The following is a 25563-nucleotide window of genomic DNA, read 5'->3' on the forward strand; positions in this document are numbered from 1 at the left end:
AACCAAGCCTAATCTGTACATCAGCTTCATATACCCACTGTGTTCCAAACCCCTTGATACCCAAATATCCACTTGCGAGACATGAATGATCTACTAGACTCTGGAGAATCCAGCAAGTGCAGCAAAGTTGAGCTGTCATGTCTTGCTGATGTTATTTTAGTGGGAAAGGGGTTGTAAATAATGCCCCTTCTGAACATGACATCAATCACCAGTGTGACACATCTGTGGACAGCAAATTGTCTTTTTAGAACTAATTTGTATGATGAGGGTTTTTTTTTAATATTCTTTCACAGAATATGGGCATCATTGGCCAGGCCAGCATTTATTGTCCATCCCATATTGCCCTTGAGAAGGTGGTGGTGAGCTTCCTTCTTGAACCACTGCAGTCCATGTGGTGTAGGTACACCCACAGTGCTGTTAGGAAGGGAGTGCCAGGATTTTAACCCAGCGACCGTAAAGGAACAACAATATAGTTTCAAGCCAGGGTGGTGAGTGGCTTGGAGGGGAACTTGCAGGTGGTGGTTTTCCCATGCATCTGCTGCCCTTGTCCTTTTAGGCAGTAGAGGTCACGGGTTTGGAAGTTGCTATCAAAAGAGGCTTGGTGGATTATTGCCTCTGTGTTGGTGGTGGAGGGAGTGAATGTTGAAGGCGGTGGCTGGGGTGTCAAACTAATGGGCTGTTTTGTCCTGGATGGTGTCAAGCTTCTTGAGTGTTGTGGGAGCTGCACGCATTCAGGAAAATTCCATCACACTCCTGACTTGTGCCTTGTAGATGGCGAACAGACTTTGGGGAGTCAGGAGGTGAGTTATCCTCCACATAATTCTGAGCCTCTGACCTGCTCTTGTAGCCACATGTTTATATGGCTAGTCCAGTTCAGTTTCTGGTCAATGGTAACCCCCAGGATGTTGATAGTGGTGGATTTGGCAATGGTAATGCCATTGAAAGGAGCGATGGTTAGATCCTCTCTTGTTGGAGATGGCCATTGCCTGGCACTTGTGTGGTGTGAATGTTACTTGCCGCTTTCAGCCCAAGCCTGAATGTTGTCCAGATCTTGCTTCATATGGGCACGGACTGCTTCAGTATCTGAAGAGTTGTGAATGGTGCTGAACATTGTGCAATCATCAGTGAACATTCCCACTTCAGACCAAATGATAGAAGGAAGGTTATTGATGAAGCAACTGAAGATGGTTGGGCCCATGACACTACTGGCAAGGCCAACATTAATTGCCCAGTCCTTGTGGGGTGATACAACAGAGTTCTTTGCTAGAACATGTAAGGACAGGTAAGAATGAACTACATTGCTGTGGGACTGAATACATTAAAAAAAAAATCCTGTGTTCTAATTTGGAATGAAATGTACAAACATTTTAGTCTTGTATTTCGGAAAGGAGAAACATTGCTAGTTTTATGGATTAACTATAAATTGGACAATCATATTTAATTAAAAGAAAATGTGGCATTCTATAGCACTTTTGTGCTACAAGTTAGTTTGAATCAGAATGGGTATGCCTGAGGCACACCTGATATTGGGCTCATTTACATAAGGCTGGAATGCTGCAAATCTCTGCCAGGTGTCTCCGGGCAGCAAGTTGGCAACAAGGATTGCAGTTTTGGGCAGCTGCATTGCCAGGTAGCTTTTGGGAGAGGGGTAAGTAATTGGGATGGGGATGGAGCAAGCAACAGGCTTCTTACCTGCATGTGGAGTCTAGAATGGCACTCATGGCCATCCCAACTCTAAATTCAGGTAAGTATTTTTGTTGAAAGCTGCCTTCACCAATTCCTTTAAAGACAGCTGGTTAGGCCCCATACAGGTCATGTCTCCCGAAATGGAGCTGGCTCTATGTTTTTCCTCTTTATTCTTTTTTATGGGATGTGGGTGTCGCTGGAAAGGCCAGCATTTGTTGCCGGTTTTAATTTTCCTTGATCTTAGTGACATGCTAGGCCATTGCATAGGGCAGTTAAGAGTCAACCACATTGCTGGGGGTCTGGAGTCACATGTAGGCCAGACCAGGTGTGGATGGCAAATTTCCTTCCCCAAAGGACACTAGTGAACCAGATGGGTTTTTACAACAATCAATGATATTTTCATAGTCACCATTACTAAGACTGGCTTTCAATTCCAGATTTATTAATTGAATTAGAATTCCACCAGCTGCCATGATGAGATTTAACCCAGGTCCCCAGAGCATTAGCCTAGGCCTTCGGATTACTAGTCCAGTGACGTTACTACTATGCCACTGTCTCCCCACAAAGAGTCATACAAGGAATTTTACAAAGAAGGAGTTAAACTTACGTTAGGCCCCTATTTGCATGTACAAAGAGCCTAACACCTGGTTCAGGTATGGGCATTTAATGTTTCTTATTCTACTTGCATATTAATATGGTGAGTGGGCACTTCCATCATGCCATTTGGGTACTTAGATGCCTGTTTTGCACCTGGAAAATGGGCATTGCACCATTGAATTTCTACACTTGTATTATCTTGGGGAGAAAAACAAAATGGGCATGATTTGTTGTGGTAAAGCATCTAGTGGCATCTGCTCTTAGATTTGCTCTTGCACATTTAGATTTTTACATTTTTTGAGTTGCAAGTTGTAGGAAGTTTGAGGTGATAATATCACAGTGAGAAGCATCTGGTACCTGAGTGAACAGGTCAAGCAACTATGCATCTCCTTGACCAATCAGATTGAAGGAGTGTAAAATTAACCACAAGGACTGAAAAGGAAGTTTGGGTGAATTCAATGTCCAGGTTTAGAAAGGGAAGTAAAAAGTGGGAAAGAAAAGTTAGACTAGGAAAGAGAAAAAAAGAGACAAAGGCAAAGTGAAAAAATTATGTTAATTTTGGGCCAAATCATCTCCGATTTGCACCTAGTGCAGTAGAGATGACAAGTTTTCATGCCATATCATCCCAAACCCACCACATTATTTATGCATTCCTGGGAAACATGCTGTTTCGATGGTGGGCAGGCTCCATTTGCCCACCCTTCATCACCTTGCCACTTCATCACACCAGGCGCCATATTAAAAGTCCAGTCATCTTAGTGCTTCCTGCCACAACCACTGCAGGGAAGATGTCCACCAAAGACAAAAAGACTGCAGCCCCCAGGCTTAATGACATGTCACTGGAATGGCATTTAGAAAATGAAGGGCGGGCAGCGGCATCACCAATTCAGCATGGCAGTGATGATCAGTGCCAGTGCTGCATAGAAGAGGTTGGCCATCCAATGTAGATGGAGGATTAATTATCTTATCCATGCAACCAGGGTATGGCAACCATCTCATCACTCTAAACTCTCACACTAAAACACACTTGCACATTCACTGGCATCTCACTCACTGCCAAATCAAGGGACATCACCACCCATTCTCACACATATACACTCATAACTCCATCTGGCCTCATCTCCTCTGGGGACTGCCTCCTCAGCCCTCACCATCTTGAGGCCGCTTGCACAGATCAACATGTGCTCCACACACACCCTGGGATAGCCCCCTTCCCCAGGACGGCCCTCGGCCTGCAGCCTCTTCCCTTCTCCCCTTCACCAAGCAACCACTGAAAAGCCACCCACTTATGGCTGATCTGGTAGGTAGAGACCTACCCGTGAGCCCCCCTAAGAGTGACGTGGCACTGCCTGGTGCTGATGACTGCAAGTGCTGCCTGAAGCAAGGTCAACAAACAAACCTTGAAGTCCCAGTCTGCCAGGTGCACATTGCTTATGCGCTGTTGTGAAATTCATGGTCGTATTTTCACGCCGACGTGGGCAGACGATCCAGTGGGAGATGAGCCCAGCAGGCTGGCCTTATAATGATGTGTTGATCTATTACAATGAGGTTCCTGACATCTGATGGTGGGAAACATGGCCCACCATTGGCGGGCTGAGCGGACGATTACAAACTTGTTTCATGATCGCGCCACATTGTCCGCTCACGCCAGCGAAGACGCCCGATTCTGGCGGGCATGGAAATCCTGGCCTTTGACATTTTTAAATCTCCAAAACAATTAAAGCCTGAGTAAATAAGACTCCACACTTAAAATAGATAATTTTCAGTGCCAGAGAGGTTGATTGTCACTAGTAAACTCTTATTGCATCATTAAAATGGTACTCTAACTGAAATGGGAACAACTTAACTTTTTGTGGCATGTTTAGTTCATATGCAAACGTAGCAACTTCATGTCAGTCAGTGCATTTCAAGAGTGAGCTAGGCAGGCAGATGTTGTTCTTGTGAAGCTCACAGTGAAGAGGCTCATGTCAGACAGAAACTTTGGTTTTAATTCATGCAAATTTTTCATACTTTCAATGGACCAGTAGGTTTCAAATCAACAGCTGCTTAGAGATTGCAAAAAATAGATAACCCTCCTCCCTCACTTGTGTTGCCTTTTTAAAAGTAATACTAACTATGACTTTTCAACTGGAATAACTACTTTTATGTGTTGTGAGTCATTCCTTAATGCTGTACAGCAAAAAGCGTCAAGACCTCAGGAATGTATCCAGACTGCAGGCAAGCAATGTGAGAGCACTTTATTTTATCTACAATATGAATACCCTCAGGTGTTCTTTTTTATATTCATTTCATTCTTTCACAATTCAGATCCTCAATGACAAAAATGAACCGTGCCTGGATTATTTTACTTTTTTTTCAAACAGTTGTACATCCCAGGCATTACGTCAAAGAGAAAAAACTGCCACAGACAGTCCTGAACACAAGTGTTGACAGATGTACAAAACCTGTGGAGGTGGATTTTTGTCTTTCCTGCATGGGTGTTAAATATCGCCTGGGCCGAACGCAGGCACTAAAATCAGGCGGGGAGGGACACATGTCCATTCCTTTAAATAGAAAGAAAATCAGCTGGGCTCCATTTATTAGTGCGTAATCTTCCAACCTGGATTTGCTGAGAAATGCTGAATGACCAGGAGGTAAAGATAAGAATCTGATTTTTGTAGTTCCTCATCCATTTAACCCCAGACCAACAAATTTGGTTTGCTAGACTTGGTGGTAACAAATGCTTCAAATTTTTAAAATCTTTTTATCACTGGAGCCAATTTTCCTCTGTGTTCTGTGTCCAGACGATCAATGCCCACACATAAAAGATGAAAATGGGCCCATTGTGTCATATCATGGAAACCAGGATGTTCCCCTCCAAGTCACTCACCATCCTGACTTGGAAATATATCGCCGTTCCTTCACTGTCGCTGGGTCAAAATCCTGGAACTCCCTCCCTAACAGCACTGTGGGTGTACCTACACCACATGGACTGCAGCGGTTCAAGAAGGCAGCTCACCACCACCACCTTCTCAAGGGCAACTAGGGAAGGGCAATAAATGCTGGCCCAGCCAGCGAAGCCCACATCCCATGAATGAATTAAAAAATTCATTGATAAATACACATACTTTCTATCAATATATATTTTGATACTTTTTGTGATTATCAAGGGGAAAAATTTAAGTCCTGGAAATTAGAATATTTTTCTACATTTGGCACCAAGCAGTCCCAAGTATATCGTGGACCAGCTGCTCCCTGTACTCTGCCTCATCAATCACAGCTTCAGAGGAGCTATCTTTCCTATTTCCAGCACTCATTTCGATTTTATTTGCTCAGGTCTTCTGAGTAAGATTGCCACTGTGGTGCCAATTGTGGATAGTTTAATGTTGTGGACTCTGAAGATGGAATTTAAAGCCTTCCTGTATAGTGGATTTGATGGCAAGGAGGCATTTAATCAGGCAGGAGGGTAATAAATGGGAACCCCACCACCTTCCCGTCTCCACCCCAAAGGCCCTTGGACGCCCTTCCTGCCCCATCACCAATTGAGACCCTTAAGTGGGGAATTGGTGCTCACTTAAGGGCCTCATCCCACTGTTGCTGATATTAACTGAGAGGCAGGTGGGGCGGGGGGTACGGGGTGGTGGGGGAGCTGGTGGTGGGTGTGGGGGGGGGTGGTTTGGGGGGCGTGGGGGGGGGGTTGGTGGCGGGGGGGTGGTGTTGTTGCCGGTGGGATGGGTGCTCACCATGAGGGCGCATGACAAGCAGAACAGTGTGGGTTTGCTTGCCAGCTTCCAGGGGGTCCCCTCATTCAAAGGCATTCAGTCTCTGATCAAAGGGCCTGACATCAGGAATGAGGGAGCTGCTGAGAACCACCTCCCTCCCCTTGCTGCTGACACCCCCTCCCCTTCTGACATCACTCACCTGTGGCCTGGGATCCAGTAATGACACCAGGCCTCATGTGGGCGTGATGGCACTGCTGTTCAATAGAGCTGCCAGCCTATGACTGACTGACAACTCTCGGCAGCCGGGATTGCTCCTCATAGGGCTCTTGATGCCAGGGAAGGCCCACCGCTGTCTAATTAAGTGCCTGAGTGGCAAGTAATAGGCCAGATCTTCCCTAAAAGAGGTGACGCAGGGTTTTCACTGGATCTCCAGCCGGCGGGCGAGAACCCACAGGGCTGGGTTATACTGTTATGATACGGTAGGTGGGTTATGATACGGTAGGTGGGTTATACTGTTATGATACGGTGGTGGGTTATGATACGGTAGGTGGGTTATAGTGTTATGATACGGTAGGTGGGTTATGATACGGTTGGTGGTATTTGCCAGGTGGACCAAATCCACAAGGAAAGCTTGGCCATGCTAACACAACGGTTTTGCAATTCGTAATTATGACGAGAAGGTTTGTGCACTGAATTCAGAAGTAATGAGTCCACTAACACCTTCAGAGATTTTACAAATTAAATTAACATATTTATTAACAAAAGAAAAGAATTAATGCACATAAACAACATTACAGTTACACTGTTACTTAATATTATAACAAATCCCAAAATCGCTAATTAACCTGACTCCCAACTACACAACCCCTTTAAGGCAACAGATCAAAATATACTTTAACCTTGCAACCCAGCAAGGTTACCACAGAGCCCACTCGACAGTGGAATTCAAAGGCTTTTAACGCAACTTTGATTACTGGAACAGCAGACTCCTGCAAAGTGGCTGGAGGTGTTTTCCCCAAGTCTGCTTCACATTGTGTATCTTTTATATCTTACATGCTCATCACCTGATATAACGTCCCATCCATCTTTAAATATCTTTTTTCCTCTTTAATCTGTAAATCCCATTGTTCCCATATGTCTTTGGAAATTACTTTTCTCACACAAAATGGTCTTTTTCTTTTGGGAAAAGTAAACATAATTGCCTTGCCCTATTTATCTTGTTAGTTGTAAAACTTTATCATGTTTCTTTGAAAATCCAACACTTATCTCTTTATCTAAAAAAGCAAATTTTATTCACAACCTATCTATTGACTGTACCCTAGCTCACTCATTAGCATTTCAAATACCCTTTTTATACCTAATTCATTTGATAATTTCAACTTTGCAGTCTATAAGACTCTCATTCAATTAAGTAAGTCACACACACACAAGCATAAACGTACTTTACAGTATCCCACAATACTATTATGAAAATATGATAGATTTGTGACAATACACTGAGGGCAGGATCCCCACAACCCAGCGTAAATTTCAGTGGTGACCCCGCCTCGGCCAGGTTGGCTTGCCCTGCTTTATATATTGGTGCGATGGCCCTTTAATTAGTATGAGGTGAGACCTCTGCCCACCTCCAGGTGGGAGTCCTGCATCATAGAGCTGCTGGCAAATCAGAGGCCAGCAGCTCTGCACCATCCAAGGATTTGTGGCCACTGCTGGTACTGCAGGACACCTGGAAGGATGAGGAACCATGGATGTCCTAAAACCAAGGTAAGTCTGGGATCTCCCAGCAAGGGGAGCAGGGATGAGATATGTTGGGAAGGCGGTGTGGAGGAGGGTAGATGCGGGAAGGCAAAACTGTGCATGGGAGACCTCCAATTGGCACAGGGGGCCCGAGAAGCTTGCACTCCACCCCCTTCAACCCCCGCCCCAACTTTCACTGAACAGCAGCCCACAGGGTTAATTAAATCTGCTGGGCTGCATATTAAGTGCAGGCCTCTACCACCGCCCATTAAATCATAGCAGCAGCTGGATGAGGCTCTTAACTGGGTATTAATTCCCCGCTTATAGGCCTCAATTGGGCCATGGACAGTAGCACACCCAACGACTCCCTTGTCACCCGTTGAATCATAGCGGGGTGGGCTGCTAATTGCATCATTGCCCTAATTCATGGGTCCATCTGCCTATTTCCCACACATGGGTGGTCGTGTTATGACCAGGTGAGAAGGGGTGAACTGGCTCCCCTCTATTCAATCTCCTCAGTTGGTCACAACAAATGTTTAAATTTCCTTTTCACAAGGATATGCCTTTTCCAAATCTTTATGTATTTACCTATTTGAGCTGTGAGCAATGAGGAACCAATCAGCGAAGGTTTTCTTGAGTCAAAGAAGGAGCAAGTTCATTAACCACTAAACCTGAGAAAAGTAATAAAAACTCAATGTCAAGTAATCGACCCTCATGCAGTCATTCACGAGCACACACACACGCACACACACACACACACGCAAGCACACACGCGCACACACAAGCACACACGCGCACACACAAGCACACAAGCAAACACAAACACGCGCACAAACACACACATGCGCACACACAATCACACACACAAGCGCGCACACACACACAAGCGCGCACACACACACAAGCGTGCACACACACACGCGTGCACACACACATACACATGCACACACACACACGCACACACACATGCACACACACACATGCACGTACACACAAGCACACACACAGACACACACAGACAGACAGACAGACACACACACAGACAGACACACACACACACACACAGACAGACACACACACACACACACAGACACACACACACACACACAAGCACACACACAGACACACACAAGCACACACACACAAGCACATATACAGACACACACACACACACACACAGACACACACGCGCGCGCGCGCACACACACACACACACACACACACACACACACACACACACACACACTGAAAATAAGGGGAGTTAGAGTTCAATAAAAAAATGGTAGAAGTATATATGGTTAAGTGTCCTTTGATTGTACTTGAGGCATAGATTTTAAATGCTGTGGCTCATTTATGTTAGCTGGTTTCTTGGACACTGTCAGATATAGACCATGTTGCAATTATTTTGAGACCTCGGTTCACTGGTAGGTTTCTCCTAGAGTTGGCTTCTTGAAGCACGTGACAGTCTTATTCTAATAGAGAGAGAGCAACATTCAGCCTGTTTCCTCTACTGAAGACTTTCCTGTCACTACCTGTGTCACTTGCAATCTCTTAATAGTGGCTGGGCAGCCTTGCCCTGAAACACTTCATCAATTGTGTATTTCTAAGAGGTTTTGGGTGTGTCTAGCTGTAGTAACGATCGTTTCAATACCCAGTACTCTTAATCTATTTTTCTTAGTGAAGAGTTTCAATGGGTGCCAGAGTTATAGGCAATGTCTCTTCACAGTCCCCTGAGGGTGATTTGTTGGTTTCTCACCTTCTCCTTGGAATGCATTTTTAAGCAGTTTGTTCTGTCTCAGTTCAAATTGCAAAATTTGCAGTTAGCTGAAAGTTGAAAATCATATTTTCAAAAATAAAGGGGCTTTGCCTCGTAGCACCTGTAAAATATAGCTCACAGTCACTAGAAACTAGGCTGAACATCTCCAAACTCATTTTACACAGAACTCTTTCACTTGGCAGGCTATAATTCCAGCCTGGAATTACAGGAAAGGCAGTGTCACCGCACCCCTCCCCCACTCCACCCACTATAGCCGTATGTAAATATTGAACGTTTTACCTATGTAGTGTTAAAAAATGTTAATTATTTTTCATTCTTTTTACATTCAGGGCGCTGGCTGCACTGCTCTGGTTGTAGCTGTGGTTGCCAGGAAGCTGGAACTTACCAAAGCAGAAAAACATGTGCATAATTTTATGATGGATACACAACTCTCTAAACGAGTAAGGTTGTCTTTTTCAAACTGAACTAAAATTTGTTCAGGAAGGTGGTATTTTCATTAACAGAATATGTCCTGGACATCCATCACAGTATCCATTACTAAATGGGGTGGGGGGGGGGTAGGGAATAATTTGAGAGCGTCGTTGTTTAGGCTTTGCTATACACTGACATGATGCTTTTTGTTTTGACAGTTACTGTGTATTAGAATTCCACCGGTACACTGTGTAACCAATTTCTGTCATCTTGCTGCAAGTCTTTGCTCACAATTGAAATGCAATGCAAGTAGTTGGTCTGACAAAACAAATATCCAAGGAAGATGACGACATGCCATGTATCAGACAATTCTTATAAGGAAATGAAAGATAGATTTACAGCACTAACAACATGGCGCATTATATCTGATCAGCAGCTGAGGGCATCTTAAAATGCTAGGCAACAAATGGATAACAACAGCATTGCATATTTAGAATTACGTTGTAAAATTATTTTTAAAAAGCTGAAGAGTAATATTGCAGTAATATTAGACTTCAATGATTTCTGTCTGACATAACTTGTTTTGTTTGATACTGCTCCACAATATCTTGATTATGATTGTATTTCTCAAAACCTAAACAGTAACCAACCCCTAACCCCTGCATAGCTCAGTGCTTTGGTCCAAGTAGAAATTAAGTAGATTATTTTAACAAAATAGACAACCTGCCAGTGTTTCAAGATCTTGACATATTGTAGATGGACCTGCTGTTAGTTAAACCTGCCCTGAGAAGTTTAGATTTTTAACTTTTTTTGTGTGTTAAGTTGCTGAAAGTGTGAGTTGATAAGGTCCTAGCTGAGAAAGCGGGATCTGGGACCTGAGTGAACAGGGCAAATAACTGGATAGCTCCTTAACAATCAGATTGAAGGATTATGAAATTAACAGCACAAGGACTGAGGAGGGCATGTAAATTAGAGTGAGTAAATTTAATACAAATCAGGTACAGAGAGAGAAATGAAGAGATGGAAAGAAAGACTCAGCTGAGAGAGGGAAAAAGTGACAGAAAGGAAAAGTAAACAAAAGTATCATTTAAAACTTTACAAATCTCCAGCAAAAATTAAAGCCTAAGGAAATGACATGCTGCATTACACACCAAGCAATGGCTGATTGACATGTATCACATCAGAGAAAAGGGTAGTTGGACAAAATGAACAAGACTTAACTTTCTGTGATGAGTTTAATTTGTACCTACAGCACATTCATCAGTCAATGGCGAGCCAGACAACAAGGTACCATGTTTGCAAACCTAACAGAGGATTGGTGTAATCCACACTGCAACATTTGGATTTCTGCATTTAACGGCTCATCCACCCTCACCTGTAGCTGTTGTATTATTTGTGCAGAAATAATGGTGAATGTCATTAAGCTCACTGTTATTTTGACAACATATTCTGGATTAATATGAATGGCATGGGGACAGAGACTGTTATACCTTAAGTGTCATCAAATGAATTTGAAATGATTTATCAGGAACACATTAGCTTTGGCTTTTTGCTGTGTTATGACTTTCCTGTATAGATGCTGACTTTGATTTTCAAACGTTAAACTTCCTGCCTCTAGTTAGCTTGAAAAAACTCAGTAACAACTGTGGCATTTGTAACTTTTCTTACATGGTACCTTTGCGCCTTATATTGGGAAGGATGACATATATTTAGAACCATATTTTTCTATACTCAAGGCACAGCAGGTTCTAGAAATTTTATAAGACACCATGTTAATATTTATGTGCCACAGCAAAATTTCAGGTTATAATGACAAATGAAACATAATTCAAAAAGTTGGTAATTGCTTTTAACATCACTACAGCACACTTTAATAAAAAACTGGCCATGGGCCCTTAGGAGAGAATTTTAACCAGCAAAAATGGGCGGGTTCGATTGGCAAGTTAAATGTTAAAAATGCACATCATGCCTCCAATCCAACCACTTCCGATTTTTAACGGAGGTGAGAATGGGGGAGCAGACAACCAGCCCGCAACCAGAAGGTAGTTTGGGAATTTAAAAACTATGATGATTTATTGACCATTTCCAATTTAACTGCAGACAGCCAGATTTCCCAAGCATGAGGAAACCTCAGCTTCTACAGGAAGGCAAAGGCTGCTGGATCTAGGAGGTAACTGCCTCTCTGCTTACCTGTTGGATCCAGTGTATCTGCCTTTTCAACACCATGTGATTAGATCCTCCCACACAAATGGCCTCCAATATCTCTACACCCCTTGAAGGCTTCAGTCCCCCACTGAAACCTCCAACCTTCCTCCACTGACCATCACCCCACCACCACCACCTCCCCCCATTAGGGCCTTCAATAATCCCTTCAAAGCTACCTTCTACCCCACTAAGACCTTCAATCACACACCCAATCGGTTTCCACCCATCTCCCCAAATCGTAATGCGCCTGCAAGGACTCTGTCATGCCACCCACCCCGCCCCACCCTCCTGCCAGCCTCCAGTCCCTCAGGTGTCCAGACTCTGAGCCCAACCCCTCCCCCATATGGGCATCAGAGATACCTGGTCCTGTGGCCTCTCCTCCAGCATTCCACTGCTGACTAAAAGCCAAGCCTGTCAATCATGCTGAGCCTGGATGGAGTCCCTCAGTGATGTTACATGCATTCCAAGGAATTAAACTTCCACATCATGACGGGAAACCCAGACTTCTAGGCTCCCCGCATGCCACTGGCGGGTCAACAAGTTCCAACTTCCCCTTTAAGTGTTGAATCTTGTCATAAATCTTAGATCCAGGTGCTATTTGAACTAAAATATTCTATGATAGAAGAATTATATTAGGTTCTTTTGCTTCCTAGATTTGTGTGTATTTTGAAAATATGCTGTGCGCTCGAATTGGCATTGAAACTGACTCTAAGCTTTCTCGTGCAGGTAAAAAATGCAGCTGCCAATGTTCTCAGGGAAACATGGTTAATATATAAAAACACAAAATTAGTTAAAAAGATAGACCATGCAAAAGTGAGGAAGCATCAACGCAAATTCTTGCAAGCCATCCATCAGTGAGTATGGCTCCTATCTTTGATAATGCTTTTGTTTGACTGAACAACAGGATAAAACTCTTATTATCAGCAAAGTTAATAACAAAGAAACAAGAGTGTAAGAAGGCCTTCCATCCCTTTATATTTGAGTCAGGTTTTGCAAAAAGTAGCTAAGGCAGGACTCTTATTTGCAATTGTTTGCGTCACCAGTTCTTAGAGTGCAAGTACACTTTTTTTTAAGTTTTATGTCTTCAAATGGTTGTTCATATCTATGCTCGAACTTTGAATTACAAATGTCTAATTGATCTGTTGGGGCTGCTCCCTATATTTAAATCTAGATATTTTTATTATCTAGACTTTTGATAATTCAGACTTAAACATAGGGGGTAATTCTGTGATCGTGCTTTCCCAGTGTTGAGCCATATTCACGGCGAACACTAGTCGGAGAACTGGGTGTTATAGCTTTGACTTCAATCTTTGCCCCTCCTTCCAGCAAGGATCACTGAATTACCCCCTTTTCAAAGACAAAGAATTCAAAACATTTCCACCCAGGTCCCTTTTTGTGCAACACAGTAGTGACTAATACTTTTCAATATTCTTGCTGATTTGTGAAAAATAAAGCATCTGTTTTTTATTTTATTGTGTTGAGTTGGTTTTATGTTGGTCTGCCTGTTTAACCCTTCGAATGACATGGTAACATTTTGGCAAAGCTTCCAAAGATAACAAAATTATAATTCTTGGTGTTTTTAACCACTGTACCAATCTGAGTAAATATGAATTATAGATATGCATGTTAATCCTATGGTTAGAATTGTGTTCCAAATATTCAAAATTGCATCTATTTTGAAGAATTTTCTGATGAAACAGATTTGTTTCAGTTAAACCTTTATTTTTGGAAGGGTTAAATTGAATGATAGATGTTTGTTTGTACCCCAGTCTGTTCCGATGTGAAACTATTGTGCCAAATTGATATTATTTTATGCTTTGTTTTCTTGTGTACATTATTTTACATTTACTTTCTTTTTGTTTGTCTTTTTTATTTCTACAAAATGAAACTAGAGCTCGAAAGTAAGTTATATATGTTGTATTCCAAAGATTTTTCAAATCTGTATGCATGCAAGAAAAAGGTATTATCATTGTGAATCCAATGGTTTGACCACTCCCATGAAAACTTGATCAGAAATCCTGATCCAATCTGTGATAAGTGAAATTCAGCTGAAATGCAGAAGCAGTAAGATGGTTGTATTAAAAAGATAAGGGATAAACTTTGTCCTAATGCTGATTTTGTTTTATTGATTTTGCTCTTGCAGCTAAACTCTCCTCTGAATAATCTATTATATAAATAAGAAACAATTTTGTAATAAGGTAGATTATATATTAACATAATTTAATAAATCCAATTAACAGCTAGAAAGCAATGAATCATACCCAATACTGTCAGTTACTATTATGTAGCACAATTGGAATTGTTGTACTTGAAAGGACTTGGTGTTCTCTGCAGAACGTCTAATTTAAATTTTAAAAATGGACAAAGTATTGTTAACTGATATCAAGTTTAGAAAATGCAGGCAGTTTTCTTCTGTGGCCTGCAGAAAGAATAAACTAGATAGCAATTCATCTTCCTGCTGGAATAAGAGATTTGCTTGATTCTTGATATATAGTTATATATAGCATATAGCTATATCCTATAGCTGCATATTTCTATGGTCAAGTAGTAATTATATTAGGGACTAATCAGCGTATCCAAATGTTGGACTGAACTGACACTGCACCTGTTCTACTTTCCTAATTCAAACCTTTGAATAACTTGGAAGGGAATGTTATATTATTGACCTTAGTGTTCAAAATGAGATAGCATCAGAATTCTTGCATTGTCAGGCCATGGTAGGCAATAAACTAAAGATTTAAAAAAAAAATAGACATTAAATATTGAAAAAGGCAAACGGATGCATTCTATGGGGCATTACAATTGGCCACTGTGAAGGACAGTGGTTTGTTCAATGAGTTCAATGGATAATGTTCTGTTGTAATTTGCTATTTAAAAGGCTCAAATTTCCTCTACTTTTCACATGGAGCTTTCTGGGCACGAAGCATAGGGGAAAATGGTGGAGACATATGATACCAGGTTCATATGCACTTCCAGGGGTTTGCACCTGGACAGTCATGGATATATAAATGAGAAGCCAAGGACGCAGGACCGATGTGCCTGTGCCTCCCAACTTATTTTCATGGATCTTTACTGAGCAGAGATTCAAACCTGACAGCACCCTCAACCACTGAGCCTTAGTGCATGTGCTGTCAGACCTGCAGTGACAATGAACTTTCCTCTTCAAACCTTTAGTTGTAAGTTCCTTCTATGGGGTCTTCCTGCACTGGTGTATTGTCAGTGCTTTAGGATGAGCTGAATTTGCCGATATAAGCGAGGTGAAGTATGCTTTAGGTGCATGCTGCCCTTTTGCATTTGAGGAGAAAATTGACCTTCTTGTGCAGCCAGGTTGTACGCATTACACGAGTTGAAAGTATAATAATACTGCCTTGAACATACCAGTTGCCGATCTTATCTCTTATTGGTGGGTTTATTCAAAGTAATCATAGAATCACACAGTGCAGAAGAAGCCCTTCGGCCCATCGATCTGCACCGACACGTGAGAAACACCTGACCTACCTACCTAATCCCATTTACCAGCACTTGGCCCATAGCCTTGAATGTTATGATGTACCAAGTGCTCATCCAGGTACTTTTTAAAGGATGTGAGGCAACCCACCTCCACCACCCTCCCAGGCAGCACATTCCAGACCGTCACCACCCTCTGGGTAAAAAAGCTTTCCCTCACATCCTCCCTAAACCTCCTGCCCTTCACCTTGAACTTATGTCTACTCGTGGCTGACTCTTCTGTATTCACTTAAGTTTCTGAGACATTTGGCGAATTCTTTTGTGCCTGTTGGTGGTAGACATGTTTGGTGGCGTAAACGGACAATATGGCAAAGAGGCCAAAAATTGGCTTTGCGATGTTGTGAAAGTTAGTCGTGTGGATCTGTCCCAAGTCAGTCGCACAGAGTGCTGGGCAGCAGGGGAATTGCCCATTGGAAGTTTAAACTTCTCAGGCAATTCCCACGTATGTCAGCACATCAGGATTTCCACAGGGTCCTGGTACGATATCCAGACTTACCTCGTCGGCGAACGGGAGCCAGGAACGCCAAGTCCCAGCAGATCTCGGGAGTTTCCGCACATGTACAGGCCGGAAGTGGGCCGTGCACGCATAATTCCTCTGGCCAAGAATGGACCAGCGCGCCTACATGAAAAGAAAAGGGCACCAAAACCCCGACCAGGTGCCCCAGGAATCCCAGACAGGGACAGGGAGAGGTTCCAAAGGGAGCCCCAGAGAGGGAGAGGTCCTAGTTATAAAGAAAGAACCAGTGAAGGAGCCACTGGGAGGGGGAGACCATCAGTAGGGACCAAGAAGAGAGGCTCCAGGTAGTAATAATGTTGCTATTGGCAAGCTTTAAGAAGTGAAGGCTCAGGAGAAGCCAGCAGAACGTTGGTGATTCCCATGCTGTGGACTGTTGGGGGGAAGGTACCCCTTTGGTGCTGTAGTATTTTGCTTGACGCAGCTGAAGAACTGGAGTTGTGCTTATGAGTTGGTCCTGGAGTGCTGACTCAGGAATCCAGGGGAAACAGAGTATCAGGAGCTGAGGCTGATATCCTGCGAGGTGGGCCAATGTTGATGCCATCCAGGTTGGGGTGACTTTTGGAGACAATTCCAAAGTGAGATCTTTGATGGTGAAGACTGGAATCCCTTGTAGGGGAGACACAGTTTCAAGGAGATTATTTGACTCATAGGGCAGAAATTTTTGCCCAACGGGTTGGCGCGTGCCCAACCCGCTTGAGCATAAAATGAGGTGCGTTAACGTTGGCCGAGCATGCCAATGCCAACACGCAGACGCACGATAGTTCAGTCGGCGGGCGCGCGCTGGAGCTGGAAGTGCTCCCGTCAACAATTAAATTGCCTGTTAAATCCATTAAATAGTCAATTAAATTACGCTTTTTGCTACTCGTCCAACCTAACGGTTGACGGGCAGGCGGAAAGGCCAAGTGGTCACGGGCGGTATGAGGATTCAAAAGCAAATCATAATAAAATAAGAGTTTTAAAATTTAATTAAGAACATGTCCCTGCTCATGTGACAGAACCACATGTTTTATTACATTTTTATTTTCTTCATTTTCTTTTTAAAAAATGTTTCATCTTCCTGAGGCACAGAGCTGCCTTAGGGAGATTGTGCAGCGCTCACTCGTGCGCATGATTGAAGTTTGCACTCGTCCCACTCACCCTCCTCCTCCCGGGCCAGCGCCTGTGGATGTCACATGTCTCTCATTGACAGGCTATTGACTTGATGTTTCGTACTCTGACCATGACCTGACATTCATGACCTGTGCTCATAGTGAGCTGAAATTTCCATTTGGTCGCCATCCCAATCTCGACCTGCTGGTGGCTGTGGTAGTCATCCGATGTAATCTTCCTGGAGGCAGCCGATTAAGAAGCTGCTTCCGGGACCCATGTTGGAAGGTCCGTTCTGCACGGTCTGTAGTCAGGGCCACTGGCTGCAGTGTGGGTGCTGCTGAGGGACCATGAGCAGCAGCATCGATGGTGCCACAGGGGTATCTTCAATAAGAGGGCAGCAGCTGCCAACGTAGCAAGAGCTACATTAGCAAGGCACTGGTCTCCATGAAGTGGCATGCCTTGTGCTTAGGGAGACCTGAGAATTTTGATGTGATGCTGGCAGCACCATAAAAGACTGTACATGTTCACAGCTCAGACCTCCCACTGTGAAGCTACCTCTTCTCAATTTCCAGGTTCCTGACACAGTGAGGGGTGTGGGGGGGGGGTGGTGGGGGTGGGGGAGGAGGGTGACGACCTGTGTGCCGTCAGAAAACTTGCAATCCAATTCCACAATTGGAATTCATTGCCCTTTAAGGTGCCCTATTTGGCTGTTTACCACTGCTGAGCAGGTGCTGGGATTCTGCCTCTGGGAAAAGAGCGAGGAGGCAGGAATGTCACACTAAGCCAGCCTGATGCATTTTCCTCACATCTCCACCTCCAAAGCTGTTTCTCTGAGGCTGGGAAAATTCTGCCCAGTGTGTGGCTTCGATGCAGCGATTCTAATGTATGCAGATGGATCAAATTGGTTTAGAAGAATAAGACCTGAATTTTTGCTCTTGAATCAAGAGCGCAGGGTCAGGAAAATTCCCAGCTTTGCAAACCCAACTCAGGTGAGAGTGACCGGACAGTCAGATTTTCATCTTGTTGGGGTAGGAATTAATAAGAGTCGGGCCCACAGCCTCCAGAAAGAGCTTGGATTTAGCCAAGGGGGCTGTTGGGTGCAGAGGCAGGCTGTGTGAAAGGCCTGCCTTAGTACTCTGGGACTTTGTCATAGCTGCTTAAAAAACCCCACAAAAACAAAAAACATCCCTCCAGCCTTCATCCTTTGCACCCCTCTCATGCCCCCACCCACATCCCATGGCCCCCTCATACCCTCCATGCCAACCTGGGACCCTCTACCCTCCCTCTATGGCCCTTTATAGCCCTATGCCAACTTAGTGCCAACTCACACCAATCCATGTTGCCCACCCAGCACCCTTTGTCCTACACCCTCCATGCCAACTCACCCAGTATGCACCTAGGGCAGACCTCAGGATCCGTGCTGCGATGAAATAAAACAAAGCTCCAAGTGTCTGCTGATTACTTCAATATTTAAAAATAACACAAATTCATAAAAACCCATTCACTGCATTGATACCTTGTCAAGTACTTAATCCCATATTCAACAAACATTTCACTCAAGTGCTTAATCCCTTATAAAAACCGGCATTTTTATTTATAGCCCCACATCAAAGACTTTCTAACTACTTGGAGCTGTCAATCAAACTATGAACTGACAGGCATCCCACTGTGATAATGATAGGTTGTGGAACCAGTCATGCAGCACAAATCATATAATGAAAGTCCTCAAGCTTATGTCAACAGATGAAGTGAAATAGCAAGCACTGATTTCTTTTTAAGCTACAGATTTATTTTTTAATTTAAAGGCCAGGGGATTTAAACAACTTGACAGCTTGACAATTCCCTTGACCAGCTTGACAGTCCTATTGAGTTTATCCACTTTTTATGCACATTCATGTCTATTTTAAACAATCCCAAAGGACTTTTGCCCTCTCCCAAAAGACACTTGATCTCTCTAATAGGGAACCTTATCTCTCCCAAAGGTCTCCCTGGACCTATCCAAAATGGTACTCTACCTCTGTAAATAACACCGTCAACTTCAGACCATCTCCTGAAAAGTGTAAAGCCCACAAGTCATGTTTTGGAGCAAAAATTCGACTTGTTGAAATGAACCATTATTCTTCAAACAATATCCACCCTCCCCCCGCTCCACCCCACCATTCCCCCCTGGTGAAAATGGTGGGTGCCAAGTTCAGAGGTGGGACTTCTCAAATTGAAAGTGGTGCCGGGGCCCTTTTCGCCTTTACAGAAATTCAGTCCTTGCGTTTTGGTTGGTTCTTCCCTCAGCATCCCGGATTACCAGCCATTTATCCATAATAGCATCTAGCTGTTTCATAGCTTAATCCAGCATTGTTGGTGTTTGCGAATTTGACTCCTTCACCTAAAGCCTGTGTTACTTTTATAATTGATAATTTGCATATCGTGAGGCATTATAGTTAATTCACCAAATAATACTGAGCTAATGCCACAGGTGGCAAAGATTGTGCATATATCAAAATATGCCTGGAGCTTTCCTGGACCTTATGCCATCTAGTGAAATGCAGAAATTGGTGATGAGAGAGTTTTAATTTGATAATGGTTTTCTGTCAAGGTCTGAGGATCATACAACCGACTTTAACTTGTTTGTTCCTGTGGGTTCCCTGTAGCCTATGTACCGCAAGCTGTAAACTTTGGGCTGAAGTGGTAAAACGTGTTATTGTCTTTCATCAGTTAGTTTATAGGCTACACTGGCTCTTACCGTGCCAGTACCTTAATTGAAGCAATTGTTGCTAATTGCTGAGATGAGTATGAATCTCTCAGGATACTCAAATGAAGCTGGGTTTTCAGTGAGCCTTTTTCTGCTGTTCTGATCATAGCTTTATTTGGTTGCAGTGATAACTCAGGCTGTGCATTAATTTGTGATTGCCTGTGTGCGATATAGAATTGTTACGTACATTTTGGGGCTGAATTAAAGGGGGCTATAAAATTATAGGGTCGATTTTAACCCTGCCTGCTCAGCAAGGCAAGTGTGGGTGGGGGCTTCACATCAGTTATGGGAACTTTCCCCACATTTTCCAAACTGTTTACGGTGGTTGACATTTTTAATTGGCATATTTTGGGTTTTGAGAATCATAGAATGGTTACAGGGCAGAAGAAGGCAACTGCATCAGAAAAACAGGGTCTACTTTAAGTGATGAAGCTGTGGTTTAATGACTTCATTTGAACATGCACAAAATTTTTACCAGTGAGCTGATAAAGCCCCAGACCCAACATTTTTGTGGCCTGACAATGACTGTTTAAGTTTTCAAAATAAATAATTTAAGTTCTTTATGGGCTGGGAGGAGGACTAGTGTTGTCCCTGGCCTGACAAAGACACCTAGGACCTCTCCTGTTCCAGTTGACTTTTATTGTTCCTGTTCTCCAATCCCTCCTGGTTTACAATGCTGATGATCATTTCCATGGGCCCTTTGGCAATTGATGACACCAGCCATTTCCTGTCAGTCCTGGGGCAGGAGTCAGTGTTCTGAGATGCAGATGAGGTCTTGGAGTTAAAATTTTCCATGCTCTGAGAGACCAGATGGATAACAGTCCCTTTCGATCCAGCAGCCCTGATTCTCACTCTCAGTTTATAATGCACTTGAAGGCAATGTGAGTGGTGTTACAGTGGCAACGTCTGCTAAGTGTTGTGTGTGCAAAATGATTTCTTGAATGAAAAGTATTGTATAGTAGTTCTGGATATTGGGCATATTGTACATACATAAATGAAATAAATCAGAGATTAACTTGTCCTGCATTATGGCTCATTATTGAGTATAAAATGTCAGTGTCTATTCAGCGCGCCTGTACAGAACTGATCCTTATACTCATTTTAAGCTCATTCCTATGTTCCTTCACTATTAACAGAGCTGATTATTATAACATGTCTAAGCTCTGTGCACTGATTGAAAACTACAGTTTATAATAGAAACAAAAGGACCATGCCAGCCAGATTTAGGTGATATGTATTGCTCTATCGTCAGTTCCTAGAAGAGTTTAGGAACCCTTTTAAATTAGTGAGATTGGGATGTTTGTATTATTAGTCTCTCAGAGTCAACAATGATCACATGTAAACCTGTCAAATTCACTAAATTGGACTACAGGGAAGATTCACATTGAATGGATCTTACTAAACTTAGAGTGTCTGACAAGGTAGTATTAGGAAAAACTCAGCAGGTCTGGCAGCATCTGCGGAGAGGAACACAGTTAACGTTTCAAGTCTGAATGACTCCTCAACAGAACTAAGTAAAAGTAGAAAAGATGTGAAATATAAGCTGGTTTAAGGGGTGGGTGGGGTGGGACAGGTAGAGCCGGATAGAGGGCCAGTGATAGGTGGAGATTGCCAAAAGATTTCATAGACAAACAGACAAAGAGGTGTTGAAGGTGGTGATATTATCTAAGGAATGTGCTAATTAAAGGTAGAAAGCAGGACAAGCAAGGTACAGATAGCCCTAGTGGGGGTGGGGTGGGGTGAAGGGAAGGAATCGAAATAGGCTAAAAGGTAGAGATAAAACAATGGGTGGAAATACGTTTAAAAATAATGGAAATAGGCGGGAAAAGAAAAATCTATATAAATTATTGGAAAAAAAGGGGGATTGGAAAGGGGGTGGGGATGGAGGAGAGAGTTCATGATCTAAAGTTGTTGAACTCAATATTCAGTCCGGAAGGCTGTAAAGTGCCTAGTCGGAAGATGAGGTGCTGCTCCTCCAGTTGAGTTCAACAATTTTAGACCAAGAACTCTCTCCTCCATCCCCACCCCCTTTCTGATCCCCATTTTTTTCCAATAATTTATATAGATTTTTCTTTTCCTACCTACCTATTTCCATTATTTTTAAATTTATTTCCATCCATTGTTTTATCTCTACCTTTTAGCCGATTTCGATCCCTTCATCCCACCCCATCCCGACTAGGGCTATCTGTACCTTGCTTGTCCTGCTTTCTATCCTTAATTAGCACATTCCTTAGATAATATCACCACCTTCAACACCTTTTTGTCCTTTTGTCTATGACATCTTTTGGCTATCTCCACCTATCACTAGCCCTCTATCCAGCTCTACCTGTCCACCCCAACCCCCTCTCCTTAAACTAGCTTATATTTCACTTCTTTTCTATTTTTCCTTAGTTCTGTTGAAGAATCATACGGACTCAAAACGTTAACTGTGTTCCTCTCTGCAGATGCTGTCAGACCTGCTGAGTTTTTCCAGGTATTTTTATTTTTGTTTTGGATTTCCAGCATCCGCAGTTTTTTTTTGCTTTTATATTAAGGTAATTTTAGGATTGCTGTTCTCGCACAGGCACTCCAGTTACTTCAGTAGGTGAAAGGATCTACATTTGTAAGGTTGAAAGGGAGGAATAACCAAAACAGGCTGAAACCAAGGGAAGTTGATGACTACTATAGTGGAAAGGCCAAATAATCAAGTATTTTGATAGGTCGGCCACATTTTGTTATACACGTGCTTGGAGCTTTTGAATCAAGTTCTGGGGCATGAAATTCAGCTCTGCAGTGCTGCTGATGCTAGTGCTATGGAAACTTGAAACTCAAGAAGTGTTGACCAGAAAGCGCTGGGCCACTTCTGGCATGGCACGCTCTGATGCTGAGGGTGCTAGCATGGGTGTTTCATGCTGGGAGCATGCAGAGTGCGCTGATTGTAATGACCAGCAAGCCTCGAATACTGACCTCTCCTACCTCCCCCTCAGCCTGGAGCAGTGTGTCTGAGGTGTCTGCGTTTCAGCAAGGAGGTGGTGATTGAACTGTGTCACCTCCTACAACCTGCTCTGCAGCCTCACAGTAGAGTGAGGATGGCACTGCTAGTTGCCATCAAGATCACTGTCACCCTAAATTTCTGCACTGGAAGATCCTTCTGGATCAGGGCAGGTGACATCAGCAAAATCTCAACAGTTCACTGTCCATTACTGCATCAAGGGAGTGACAGAGGCCTGTTTAGAAGGAAAGGGGACTTCATCATGAGGTGACTTCCCTTATGGTGCAGGGTACAATTGACTGCAGGCTCCACATATTAAGAAGTGGATGTTCTGTAACTGCAAGAGTTACCATTCCATTAATATCCAGTTCATGTTTGACCATGCCCAGAAGATCCTTTTAATGATTGCCGTCTATCCTGGCAGAGCCATGATGCATTCGTCCTGTGCCAGTCAACCATAATCAACATCTTCAGCCCACCACTAAATATTAGATATTGGCTTCTTGGCGAAAAGGAATACCCACTCTACATCTGCCTAATGACTCTCTTCTGCCATCCAATTACATGAGGACAGCATGCCTACAATGAGAGGCATGCTGCAGACCGGAATATTTTGGAGGAAACCATCAGCTGACTGAAACAATGGTCCTGCTGCCTGAACTGCTCTAGGCGAGCCCTCCAGAACTTACTGAGTGTGTTTTTGAGTTCATGTGCTTTGTTGCACCCTCTACAACCTTGCTATTATGAAGGTGCAGCCCTTGCCACCAAACCATTGCAGGCTGCCTTAGAAGGAGAAGGAAGGGGAGAAGCTGGCGGTGGAAGGCAGGAGGCATCCTGGACCCTTTGCTCTGGATGGGCGCTCTATGAGCGGATACTCAGATTTTGGTTTCCCTGAGATGTCATGCTCACATTACAATTCCTCTACAAGTCCCAATCTGTCAATACATCTTTTATAGACCATCACAGCATCCTGGTCTGAAATAAAAGTTGCCAAGAAAAAGAATTCCAAGCCAACTTTATCCAAAAACACTTCCAATAACACATGCAAAACTGAACTAATCACCCTGGTACATTCCCTTAGTGCCTGTTTCACCTTAGCTTGTTCTAGTGCTCTACACAATGCTACACAGTGACTGCAGCACCTTGAGAACCTGGCTTTGGACTGCTCCACTTTAGCAGAAGCAACAGCAATCTGGACTGGATGGCTAGAAGGCAACATTAAGGACACTGGTGAAGTGGCAGTTGGGGGGTTGGTGTGGGGATGTGGTGGGTTGTGGGATCACAAATGCTGTCAACCTGATTAGTGCACCATGAAGCTGTTGGCACTCCCCCATTGTAGTGCCTCAGCAATCTTTGTAGTCCGTTGGAGGATATATTGCTGAATTGCTGTGAGAGCCAGCATCTCTCTCTGAGTGCTGGTATCCGTAGCCATGGTGGTAGCATTCTGAGCCTTCCTAGCAACATGCATGGATCTCATCGCAAAATCACGGAATCTTTATAGTGCAGAAGGAGTCCGTTAAGCCCATGGAGTCTGCATAGGCTTGCTGAAAGAGCAATCTACCAAATCCCATTCCCCTGTCTTATCCCCATAACCTTGCACAATCTCTCTTTGCAGGTGGCAATCCAATTCCCTTTTGAGTATCTCGATCGAGCCTGCCTCTACCACCCTTTTGAGGTTCGTTCCAGGCTCCTATCTCATATCACTTCTACTCCTTTTGCCCATTATTTTGAATCTGTGCCCTCTAGTTCTTGATGTACTCTTGAGTGGAATCATTTTCTCACTATTTACCCTGTCCATGCCCCTCAGAATCTTGAATGCCTCTATCAAGTCTCCTCTCAGCCTTTTTTTCTCCAAGGAGAACAGACCCAATCTCTCCAATCTACTCTCATAGCTATGGTTGTTTATCCCCGGAATCATTCTTATGAATTTCCTTTGCACTCTCTCCAATGCCTTCACATCCTTCCTCAAGTATGCTGCCCAGAATTGGATGCGGTAGTCCAGACAAGAACTAACTAGTGTCTTATACAAGTTCAACATGACCTCCTTGCTCTTGTACTCAATGCCCATATTAATAAAACCTAGGATATCATATGTTTTATTAACTGCTCTCTCAACATGCCCTGCCATCTTCAATTACTTATGTACATATACACCGAGGTCCCTTTGTTCCTCCACCTCCTTTAGAGTTTCTCCCTTAATTTCATACTGCCTCTCCACATTCTTCTTGCAAACTAAATCACCTCACACCTCTCTGCATTGAACTTTATCTGCCATTTGTCTGCCCAATTCACCAATATGTCTATGTCCTTTTGAAGTTCAAGACAATCCTCATCACAGTTAACAATGCTTCCAATCTTTGTATCATCCCCAAATTTTGAAATCATTCTCTACACACCATAGCCTAGGTTATTAATATATATCAAGAAAAACAAGGACCCCACACTGACCCCTGGGGGGCTCCACTACAGACCTTCCACCAATCTGGAAAATAACTATTTATCACTACTCTCTGTTTCCTATCACTCAGCCAATTTCTTATCCAAGTGCCCACTTTTCCTTTTATTCCTTGAGCTAGAACTTTGCTCACAAGTCTGTTGTGTGGCACTGTATCAACTGCC

At 43.4% G+C, this 25563-nt stretch overlaps 1 protein-coding gene across 1 annotated transcript in view; it reads left to right on the forward strand.

Moving 5' to 3' along the window:
• Nucleotides 1-25563, forward strand: part of LOC121277197 (small conductance calcium-activated potassium channel protein 2-like) — a 157163-nt gene that overhangs the window by 93458 nt on the left and 38142 nt on the right. Inside the window, exons 5-6 of the mRNA XM_041186346.1 lie at nucleotides 9828-9938; nucleotides 12841-12968. Of these exons, the coding sequence (XP_041042280.1) occupies nucleotides 9828-9938; nucleotides 12841-12968 (239 nt within the window). The remainder of the gene's footprint in view (nucleotides 1-9827; nucleotides 9939-12840; nucleotides 12969-25563) is intronic.

This window comes from Carcharodon carcharias, chromosome 4, assembly GCF_017639515.1.
Source record: "Carcharodon carcharias isolate sCarCar2 chromosome 4, sCarCar2.pri, whole genome shotgun sequence".
NCBI classification, from domain to species: Eukaryota; Metazoa; Chordata; class Chondrichthyes; order Lamniformes; family Lamnidae; genus Carcharodon; species Carcharodon carcharias.